The sequence below is a fragment of the Protopterus annectens genome, chromosome 13.part0 (genome assembly GCF_019279795.1).
Source record: "Protopterus annectens isolate FY-2018-M chromosome 13.part0, PAN1.0, whole genome shotgun sequence".
Taxonomy (NCBI): domain Eukaryota; kingdom Metazoa; phylum Chordata; order Ceratodontiformes; family Protopteridae; genus Protopterus; species Protopterus annectens.
Window position 1 is genome coordinate 665,680,315 of NC_056747.1, and position 12,020 is coordinate 665,692,334.

Genomic DNA, 12,020 nt, shown 5'->3' on the forward strand with positions numbered 1-12,020 from the left:
AGACAGACTCCACACTCACCAGACTATACAAGAGTAAGGTGATGTAAGCTGTCTTTCTAGAACCAGGATTTATGCCATAACAAGGGCCTTAAGGTCCTCCATCCTGGCAAATACAAGGGCGACCTGGTGTTAACTCAGGGATATGGAGATGGAAATGATGGAGCACATTATGCATGCATCTCTGGCAGACAAGAGATATTGTCTGAAACAATATCCTGTCATCATAAAGCACAATACTGCAATTCAAAGATAAAATAATTGGTTTTATCAATTGGCTGAATAGTTGGTGTCATTCTGGGGGATCCATCATATGCCAGCTTGGGAGGAGATGATTGACAGATCTTTCTGCTTCGCCAAGGATGGCTAAATCATTTGCTGCCCTCATAATGCCTTTTTAGGAACACTCCTTCTTTTAGACATTCCTGTATAGTAAATGCCAATCTGGATTATATCAAGATGATTCTACTCAAGGCTAGGAGTCTAAATAAAAAGGTACTCAAATTCATGTTTCTTCTAACATTCAAGCACATTCATATCTGTGTAGTTCCAGTGTTTCATTGTAGTGACAGCATTCCCTCTATATCTGATTTTAGTACCAAGCATGGCTTTAGGCCCATTGATAATTATGGAGAAGTATTTGTATTCACCAGGGACCTCATTACCTCATGGCAACTCCCTTATAATACCTGCTCAAAACTTTTATAAGTCTTAGTTACAATGGATAACTCTAATCACTGCATAATTTATATCTGCATATCACCTTCCATACCAATAGTTACCTAAATTATTTAGGTAAAATCTGTAACAGTCCTATTCTCTTAGGTGATTTTAACTACTTAGTCATCAGCTGACAAACCTAAACCACCAATAAACAATATGTCAAGTGCATTATATTTATTTGTTTGTTTTATTGACCAGGATAGGCTATCTGTGTATTCTATTTATTCTATCTATTCTAGACTTTGTTAATACCATCATTCTTGAACAAATTGGCAGTCTTCTCACTAGAGGTCCCAATATTATTGATAGTATCCTCAAAAAAAAGAAGTTATGTCTTACCATAACATTCCATGTGTTTTTGATCTTCTTCCATTCATCACTGATGGGCTCGGTTCTGAGCCCTCGGAATAGAGTAAGCCTAATACCAAGCTCGCATACACCAAAAATTCTTGAGCTAAGCTGCTACCCTCAATGCCCTTCTCCCAGTTACCTCAGATTGAGTTTGCATGAAACATATAGAAGCAAAAGCAGAGGCCATTTCTGTGCAAAAACCCTGAAAACACCACAAGGACCCATAAGATCCACCAGTAGTGGGGGACGGTGGATGGGATGTGATGAATGGAAGAAGATCAACAACACAGATGGAACGTTATGGTAAGATATAACTTCCTTATCTGATGTTGTTAATCTTCTTCCCATTCATCAATGATGGGACAGAATCCCAAGCTACCTGAAAAACCTGGGTGGCCCTTTTGGAAGAACATTCCTGAGTACCTTTGCGCCAAAGGCCACTCTTCCCCTGGAGACCATATCCAACTTGTAATGTTTGATGAAAGTGTGAGGTTTAGCCCAAATGGCTGCTGCGCAAATGTTGTCCATAGAGGGTCTGGAGTGAAAAGCAACAGAAGTTGCTATAGCTCTCGTTGAATGTGCTTTGATATTGTCAGGTTTAGGCTCATTTGCACGTGAATATGAAAAGGCAATACAATCTCTGAGCCATTTTGATAAAGTGATTTTTGATACAGCATATCCCATTTTTGGCCCAGAGAAGGAAATGAAAAGTTGATCTGACTTGCGGATAGATTTAGTCTTATTCAAGTAAAAACAGAGTTGCCTATGTACGTCCAATGGATGTAGACAGTATTCTCCTTTATTGGAATAGTTTGGGAAAAACACTGAGAGTTCAATGGATTGGTTCACAGAGAAATCAGAAATCACTTTGGGGAGAAAGGATGGATTAGTATGTAGTGATAGTCTGTCTTTATGAAAAATTAAGTATGGGCTCTTAATGCATAAGGCTTGTAATTTTGATATCTGTCTAGCCGATGTGACAGCCACCAAAAATAGAGATTTCCATGATAGAAATTTGAGGTCACATTTTCCAGCAGGCTCAAAAGGGGGTAAAGAGAGAGATTGTAGTACTAGGGAGAGATTCCATGCCTCTAAAGGACGCCTGGTTGGAGGTCTGCTATGAAACACTCCTTTCAGAAAGGTCTTGCATAGGTGGGTGGAGATAAGTGGAATGCCCTCTAAACAATTATGAAAATTGGAAATAGCTGCTAAATGAACTCGAATGGTAGAAGCTGATGCTCCAGTCTCAAAAAAACTCAGAAAGGTATTGAAGTATAACAGAGACTGGAGCTGAGAAGGGGTCTAGCATCTGTTCTTTAGACCAAAGAGCAAACCTTTTCCATTTATCTCTGTAAAGATTTCTGGTGGATGGCTTAAGGGAGGCCAGAATAATATCACAAACAGGTGAGGAAAGGGTTTCTTGCCTGGCAACTAATGGAAGTGGAGAAACCAAGCTGTCAGCTTGATAGTGGACAGTTTGGGAGACTCAAGCCTTGGGGGTGAGAAATTAAGTCTGGACGAGTGTCCAGGATCCATGGAGGTTGTAACAGGTGAGGCTGGAGGAAGGGAAACCACACTTGGCAAGGCCAGAATGGGGCAATGAGGATCACCTTGCATCTCAACCAAATTGCTTTCTTCAAAAATAGGGGTATCAAGGGAATTGGAGGATAAGCATAGAGGAGACCCATGGGCCAATTGTGAGTCAGAGCATCTCTTGGTGACTCCCTCTCTGGGGAAAAGAGGGCAAAGAAGCTGCTACATTTGTTGTTCGAAGGGGAAGCAAAGAGATCGCAGCAAGGCTGGCCCCATCAGCTGAAAATTTCTGCGGTCACATTTGGACTGAGAGACCACTCGTGTGGAAGGAGGATGCATCTGCTCAGCTTGTCCGCAATTATGTTGGAGCTCCCCAGGATATGCGTTGCTATAAGAATGTGGTTGGAAGCTATTACCAGTGCCAAATTCTCATGGCCTCTCAACACAGGGGGTAGGATTTGGTTCCTCCTTGTATGTTTATGTACCAGACTACTGACATATTGTCTGACTGAATCGCAATCATTCCTGATGGAAGGAGTGGATGTAATGCCTGCAATGCCAACAGCACTGCTCTCAAATCCAGAACATTGATATGCAGGTTGGCCTCTAAGCTAGACCATGTGCCTTGGACTGTCTTTCCCTGAAAATGTCCCCCACCCTATCAGGGAAGTATCCATGGTCACTGTGGCATTGGGTTGAGGAGTCTGAAAGGGGCGACACCAAAGTTCTGTATCTGGCCTCATTCACCAGAGGAGATCTTGCTGGCAAGAGTTGATAATGAGGATCTGTGAGTTTAGGGGTGGAGATTTGCCAACCATTGGGACAATAGGAGCCATTGTAACAGTCTCATGTGTAATTTTGACCTCGGAGCCTGGAGAACTTCTCTTGCTGACACCTTTCTTTGACAGAGTATCACTCGTACTTGCAATCTTAACCTCTGAAGCCTGTGAGCTGGTAGAGATACCAGGCATGTTAGAGTATTGAAAACTGCCGCTATAAATTCCAGCTGTTGGGTAGGATGTAAATTGGATTTCTCCCAATGAACTGTGATGTCTAGGGGCTCCGCTAGTGAGATTGGTCACAAGATGCTTGGTGGGGGTGGAAAGGAGCCAATCATCTAAATATGGAAACACCTCGAATACTTGAAGTCTCAGATGAGCTGTCACCACTGCTAGGCATTTCGTGAACACTCTGGGGGCCATCTAGAGACCGAATGGCAGGACTTGGAACTGGTAATGATTGGTTCCTAGCCAGAAGCAAAGAAGACACCTGGAGCATTTTGATGTGGTAATACGCATCCCAGAGGTCTATTGAGCACATCCAAACATCCTCCTGTAAAAAGGGAGAATGGATTGAATAGTGACCATGCAGAATTTGGTTTGAACCACTGACTTGTTTAGATGGCTGAGATCCAAAATGGGTCTCCAGTCCCTGGTCTTTTTTGGCACCAAAAAGAATCTTGAGTAAAAACTGGATCCGCATTGGTCTGGGGGGACTGGTTGGATGACTCATTTTTGAAACAGCTTTCTTATCTCTGAAGCCGCTTCTTCCCTTTGACTGGGTGGAACATCGGGAAGTTTTTTTGTAGGTTTTGGATGGGATGTTAGAGGGATGCAGTAGCCTCTGGAGATTATTCTCTGCACCCACCAATCTTTTGTAATAGAGTGCCTGGCAGTTTGGTGCAGAGAAAAACAAGCCCCGACGGCTTCCAGAGGAAAGCAATCAGGCAATGCTTCAGGAGTGTTGATAAGACCACCCAGAGAAAAAAATCCTTGGAGTCTTGATTTTGGGGACCCCTCTGCCCCTAAAGGGGTGTCTCCACCACTGGAACCCCCTCTGCCTCTAGGGGAATTCTCACCACGTGCATTATGGAAAGGACCTTGAGATTTTTTGTGCCATATTTTCCCACTCCTCTGGTTCCTGGAAAAAGAACACTGGGGCTTGGAAAAATGTAGGTCAACAGCAGACAAGGTCTTTCCATCCTGCTCGCACCTGGCCAGTGTGTCCTTAACTTTAGAACCAAACAAGGAAGATGGTTCAATAGGGGCATTCAAAAAGGAGGACTTGAAGTAGTCTGTGAGGTCACAGATGTGCATCCAGGCATGACACCTCATGACTATGCCTGCACCTGCAGCTCTAGCCACCCCTTCGGTTGTGTGGTAAAGCAACCTTATGGACGAGTTGGAGATAGACTCAAGGATGGCAAGTTGAAAGGCAACCTTGTCTCATGCCCTGTCAGAAACTTGACCTGCAGGGGCTCCAGAAAGTTCAGAAATCATATCTCTTTGGAGTCTAGTGAAATGTGCCAAGCAGTTCAAGGACCTGACTGCAAAGGTCGCTGAAGCAAAAACTTGCTTCCCTAGTCTGTCCCACAGCCTGGGACACTCTGTTGGGTGGGTGAATAGTAGGACTTTCTTCTGCTAGATTCTTTTTACTGGCCTCCACCACCACCATAGCATCAACTGGGAAGCCTCTAGACCAATGGGGGGGTGCTCCTCTGGTGGAGAAAGAATCTTATCTGGTCTCTGGGGAATGGCCTCAGTAGAATCAGGGTTCTTCCACACACACTGCATGATGAGCGGGACTAACTCATCGGCAGGTGGGGTCACCCAAGAGGTAGAAGGTCGAGAGCGAACAGCCTGCAGGAAGACAGACTCGCCCAAGGAAGGATTAGAGGGCTTCCAGCCACCACTCTGTTTCAATATTTCCAGGATGTCTCCAAAGCAGACATCATCAGGGGGTGACTGGGGGACCCCTCCCCAACATTATAGTCCATATCCTCTGTGAGAGACTCTTCAGGAGAGTCAATGTGTTTCCTCTTGCACGCCTTCTTCCAAGGAGGTTCTTCAGTGGGGATATCTGAGGAAGACTCAGAAGGATGGGTACCCTAAACTGGGATTTCCTGAGGCTTCTGCTCTTGGTGTCCTGGGGAGGTGACCTGTGGTAGCTGTAGCTCAGAGGGAGCAGGGAGAGGTATCGACGTAGGAGGAGTGCTTCCAGAAGCAAGCACCCTCTCCATCACCCGGAAAGCAGGCCCACTCAAAGAGGAATGGAAGCCCGGAACCGAGTAGGACAACCTCAGAACCGGGGTCACACCCTGCTCCATCAGACCTGCTCCCGGGGATGGAGCCTCAATCAAGATTGGGGCAGGTGTCATCCCCGGATCCGAGGATGGAACCGATAAAAAACTTGGAACTGTGCTCAGAACCGTGGACTCCGCCCCCCCCAACTATGAGTCTGAGGAAGGGATGGTTCTAATGGAACCAAAACGCAAAGGGTGGTCTCGAAGCCTCAGTGAGAGTCATTGTCTGTGCCAAGGAATGGATTTCCACCAAGGACATCGGAGCAATGGGCTTCAGAACCAACAGATCCGAAGGAGGGAGTATAAGTGGGAGTCCTGGGAGCAATAGACCCAAACCCCGAAGTGGGATGAGTCTTAGGAACATTTGTTATCCCTCTGGCTGTCAACAGGTGATCCAGCAGGTGCACCACATCGAATTCAGAAAGACTCCTGGTGGACCTCGTGGACACTCCTGCAGGGGAGTCGGGTCAGTCCAGAAAGGGGCTGTACATCTGGCCTAAGAATGGGTCCAATGAAGGGGAGTACCAGGTCCATGTTTGAGTTATCGGCACCATAGTCTCTAACTTGGAGACAGGTAATAGAGGAATCAGTGGCATCGAGAAGGGACTCGGTGCTGAGGAGGCACTTGGAGTTGAGGTTATTATCGCTTCTAAAGGAATTGTCAAAACCACTTTTGGTGCAGTAAAAGGTGAAGACGGTGCCGTAACTATTGTGGAAAGTAAGGTCAGAGTCGTAGTCAACATGTAGACAGGGCTGGTGCCATAGAGGTCGGTGCCAAAGGTGGCGCCGATGTCGAAGTTTCTGTAATATCTTTGACCTTGGTTAAAGTGGCAACTGGAGCAGAGCTTGGAACAGAAGCAATAGTCGTAGTCAGAGCTGATGAAGCAATCCTATTGAAGGTTTGTGGGCCTTATGTTTATGACACTTGCCCTTATCATCAGCTGGTGAAGAGGGATCTGAATGGGGATGTGTTTTGTCCTTCATTGGAGGGGTTGAGACCTCCGACACAGAAAGGGCCTCTGAGAAAGGAGAAACTAAAAGGTCTTTCAAAATCAGTTTGTTTTTTCTTTCATTCAGCGTCCGCTGACTAAAACTTAGGCAAATCTGGCAAGGAGAGAAACCCCCAGACAATACACAGAAATAACACAATCGTCATGCAAGTCACTGTTAGGGAGTTTGCCATTGCAAGGCATGCAATGTTTAAACCCCGAAGTCCCTTTTTTATCAGACATTTCCATGCATATGAAAACACACACTACTAGAGACTAAAAGGAAGGAGTGAAGAAAAGAAAGGAGATACCAATGATGGTATCAAACAATACCACAAGGACAGGAGAGGGCATACCAACGATGGTATAAAAAATACCCTACGGGTAGAGCTAGATAGATAAAAGAGGGTAAAAGAGTTAGATTAGAAAAAAAGCTAAAAAAACACACAATTATCTATAAAATATAACACTTAGCTGGAGAGCTCAGCAAAACACTGCAATATGGCTGCATGGTAAACAAGATCTGGGGTAACTGGGAGAAGGGGATTGTGGGTAGCAGCTTAGCTCGAGAGTTTTTGGTGTACACGAGCTTGGTATTAGGCCGACTCAGTTCCGGGGGCTCGGAACCAAACCCATCAGTGATGAATTGGAAGAAGATTAACAACATCAGATCATGGCTTATTCTTGCACTCCACCCTGTGCCTCCCCATCCCTAATTAAATCTGACTACAAATCCATAATTTTCTTCTTTAAAACTGGTGGTACCTCTACTGCAAATACCAATGTCCTTAATGATTTCTTAAAAACATACCTGTTACACCTGATCAATGACCTAGGTAAACTCCAAAATAATCCTCCACATACTAACCCCATCTACTTAACCTAAATATTTGTATAGTGCATAGTAATATAATAGTAGTGCATCCCTATTTGCACCAAACATAATAGGTGATTTACGAGCAAACCCTTAAATTAAAATATAATATTAATAACTCATACAATAAAACTCCATCTCCCCACCTCAAAGAAACACTGAAACATGCTGGCAAAAATCGTAAATGTACCATTAGAACTTGTAAAGCTGTGAACTTAGAGTAACCACTTCCACCAAAGGTCACTGTACTTCCTTCTGCGGCTGTGTCAGGAAGCTCAGAAGTAACCCCAATTCCCAACTACACTACAAGCTTGTCCACACTAAGACCACCCACTCGGATCCCAAGAAATGGCCAGTATCCTAGCATATACATTTAGCACCAACTTTACATTACTCTCCCCCTGCGTTATTCTTCCGTCTCCCACATCTCCCCCCTAGAACTGCTTTAAAGTACGTTCTTTCTGCAGTATCCAAAACTTAACCCATGACTTCCATGGGCCCTGATAATATACTGGTGGCCTATGTATTAGTACCAAATATAGTCTGATTGTGCATATCCAGTAATATGGACAGCTCTGTAGATCCTATTTCTGCAGTAATACACAGTCCAGAGGAGAGCAGTAGAGCGGTATGTCTGTTTAGGGCACAAGATAATAATTAGCATTGCTTATACAGAAGCCCCCAAGAAATGAAGGGACAAGGCAACATGATAGGAATATTCAAGTGTAACAAGGAAATCAACAATGCCAAGAAGGCAGCATGTCTCGAACAAAAAAAGGCGACAGTTATGAGTTGTTATGTAGAAGCAATGTAAACATTTTTTTTAGTAATGGCAAGGCATAAAAATGGCTATTCAGAATGGGTTCTGGAAAGAAATGCCAACATTTGGGAAAGCATGAGGAGGGCACTAAGGAATATTTAATGGATGAAGAGTAGTAAGAAGCAGAATGTTGGCTACGTACTATGTGGGGGTGCTACAAAATACTCTCAACACATTTTATTAAATCATTAAATCATTACATCATGGGCCAAAATCCAGAAATGGGAATATGATCAAGAGTGCTGAATTCAAGCCTGAAAACAATACTGAATACTACATTGTACACAATAATGAATATTCAGGGGGGCAAACCCCCAGCACATAACCAGGTACATACCCCATTTATTCTCATTTCACGGCCACACATTCTCATAGATGAGTGTAATATCTAGGATCATCTAAAACTGGGTATAGCAGTAATTTCCAAGGCTGTGTGTCATTAAACTGAGAAAAATTAAGTAGAAAGGATGTAATGGCACACCCCCTGCATGAGGGATAGAGGAAACCTTGACCCCTGCATAGACATGAATTTAGAGCTTTGTAGCAGTGACAATGTGTGTACTGTAAGAGCTTTAAGTGTCACTTTTTGTGATCTTTTATTCTTTAATAGCTTTCCATTCAAGATGTTCTGTTTTATACATTTTCAGGTAAGGTTTATGGTCTCTAGATTTTATGATTAGTTAAATATGCTCAGGGACTCTGAATGTTCCCATTGAAAACTATTTGATAAAAGCAACAAGCTACAAGGGGTGCCAGAGACTTACCTTGGTGCAGACCAGCCTGGCTCACAGGCGTGACATTCCCCTGTCACTGGGTTACATGTCTCTCCATTCAGACAAGAAGAGCAGCTATCATTACAACTCACTCCAAAGAACCCTTGCGAACAGGGCTGGTTACAAAGGGTACCATTCCAGCCGGGATCACAGTCATGACAGGATCCATTCAATGGGGAACAGCTCTGTTTATTCTTGCAGTGGCCACACCTACAGGAGAAATCAGTATATCAGACAGATGAGCTACATTTTTCTTGCTATTTAAATAGATTTTAAACTGTTTCAGTATTAGTCATTACTTCTGCTAAACATCTTCAGACTGAATCATTGTGGGATACCTTACTCTGTAGAAAACACATTTCTGTTATTCATTCCTATTGAGCCTCAAGGGTATGGTTTACCTTCAGCAACTGAAATGATTTTAATGTTCACATCTCATCACCTACAACACTGGTGGTGCCCACAAATGAACTGAGTCATGACTGAATAATGAATGGCAGCCAGTAGCCAGTCATGTTACATTTGTAAAGCCATTAGATTGGTAGTCTGTTATTATCATCTTCTGCATCTTAAATTTATTGCATTTTATTATATTTATCACAGCCCTCTCTACTTCTTAAATAGACTAACTTTGAGATCACTCTGTACCTTGGAATGGAGACTGTGCTGAGATACCAAAGTCTCAGAATTGCTGTTTTCACAATTCACCCAGATTCAGACATACAGAACCACAGTTCCAAGGGTCACAATTATAGCCCCCTAAATTTCTATAGGCACCCTAAGGGATATTCATGACACATAGCATATCCTTTTTTTTATTTCTCCCCATTGCTTACTGAGCATCACATTCACTATCGGTCGGTCTTCCTTCACCCAGTGTGGATCATCTAAACCATCATGCACAATGCCATCAGGGTTTTCTCTTGAATGGTCCTAACCATGACTTTGGTGACTCACCTGTGTACCTGCATCACCACAGGGGCATTCTATGCTCTACCAATGGCATGCACATGCCCCACACACACCTTCTGAGAGCTATCATCACATCTCTGGCATGGGATCGCCAAACTTATGTTCCCCCAATCCTATGGCCAATTGTGAATATGCAAGTATCTGCTCACATGGGAAAATCAGACCATCTGTCTCCCTTCTCCCTTTGATGGTCAAGCTAGTGTTAGCCTCTCACTCTCAGCCCCACCTTACCCAGATCATCCAGTTTCCTGAGATGCTAAGTGATTTGTGTCATATGAGTTGTAATTAGAACTTTATCTCTATATGCCACAGGGCTGCATTACTCAGGATTCATCCTTTATAGTGATTATTTGCTACTTCCGGATGAGCAGAGAATTTGCACATAAATGGATTCTATGACACTGATTTGGTGAGGCACAAAAGTAGAAGTGGTTCTAATATGTTTTTGGGGGAGAGGATTGCTTGCTCAAGAACTCAGTTTGCTTAAGGGAATGGTGTTATGTTTGTTAGACTCAATTTTCTCACAATAGTGTAGGTCAAACAATAGATATATGTTATAACAATTAGAAAGATACTTGTATCCCTTCCTATAATTTGTGCTGTCTAATGACCCCCTTCTACTTCCACAACATGGGGTAATAGGTGAAAATCCAAAGGTGATGTCTTCCTTTTACAGGGTACCAAACCCTATCCTATTGGCTGACTCTGCTCAAACCCAATGACTGATACTAAATGTCCACATTTAATATTTAAATTCAGATCATACAGTCATCCTGTACTCATACTCAACCCACAACTATCTGAATGAAGAGTAATAAAAAACTTGGAGAAGCCATTTCATTTAGTTACTGGCCATTTTAAGCAACGAGTCTTATCTGGGTGCCTGTAATAAGGACATAATATTCAATACAGTCTACCCATATTTATACATACTTTAATCTAAAGTTTACAGAATCCCCATAGATCACTCACATTCAGTTTGGCAGTTCCTTTCAACCTCTGTGAGTCTTAATAAAAGGGGGGATACTGTCTTTACATTACCAACAGCTCAGTCAGAGTAGTGGTGCTTACCCTATTCATGAAAATTTCTGCACTCAGTAATGGACACAGATGACTGAAACTGCAAATTAAGAAAATAAAACAGGCAATGAACACATATCCTGCCTTATGAGAACAGCAGTGCTACTCAGCCTCATAATGCAGTACATCATGGAAATTATTTCAAATGTCCATGAAACAGTTCGTACTCCTTCAGCTTCAAGCTTTTAAGTTACAACAAACAAATCTCCCAGTTCTGTCAACTATTTAGACTTTTTTGTGTATATAAGGGAATAATTTTGTGCAATAACGTCAAGTAGGCATGTCATGGGGTTGGGGTTCAAGATATCACAGCAGAAGCCCTTTCATGTAGTCATTTAACATTCACAGATGATGAAAAGCTAGATTACATTGGTTTTGCTTGACGAGTAACTTGGCATGCAATTCAGTCAGCAAGTTACTTATCAATCTTATTCAGTTGTGAGGAAGATGGTGGTAGTTAGCTGCCTAACTCCATGAGTTTTTATTGTCCTGTGCATCTGAGGCTTTAGTTGATCAAGTGGCTCATAAGCTGCTTTTATTTTATTACCACCTTGTTGCTTTGTTACGGTTCTAACTTTACTGCCACCCATACCTCTCAACCTCTTAGAGTAACATATCTGGACAAAGGCATAAATAATGTGGGGGCAAAGGCCCACAAATAGGGACACATTTTAAATATTGCTCTTACAAATTTAGAAAGTAGAGACAATAACAGGTTTTGTATTAGCACAAAGTTTTTGAAGGGTATGAAGTCTGAAGCTCAAATGTTTTGTCATTTTTTTTTTACTTAAATCTTCAATGATTTGCCAGTGATTTGCAAGAAAAA

General features: G+C 42.8%; 1 protein-coding gene across 1 annotated transcript in view; it reads right to left on the minus strand.

Annotated features, from left to right (window-relative positions):
* SCARF1 (scavenger receptor class F member 1) overlaps positions 1–12,020 on the minus strand; it is a 509,524-nt gene that overhangs the window by 220,607 nt on the left and 276,897 nt on the right. The window contains exon 5 of the mRNA XM_044054355.1: positions 9,134–9,352. Coding sequence (XP_043910290.1) covers positions 9,134–9,352 — 219 coding nt within the window. The remainder of the gene's footprint in view (positions 1–9,133; positions 9,353–12,020) is intronic.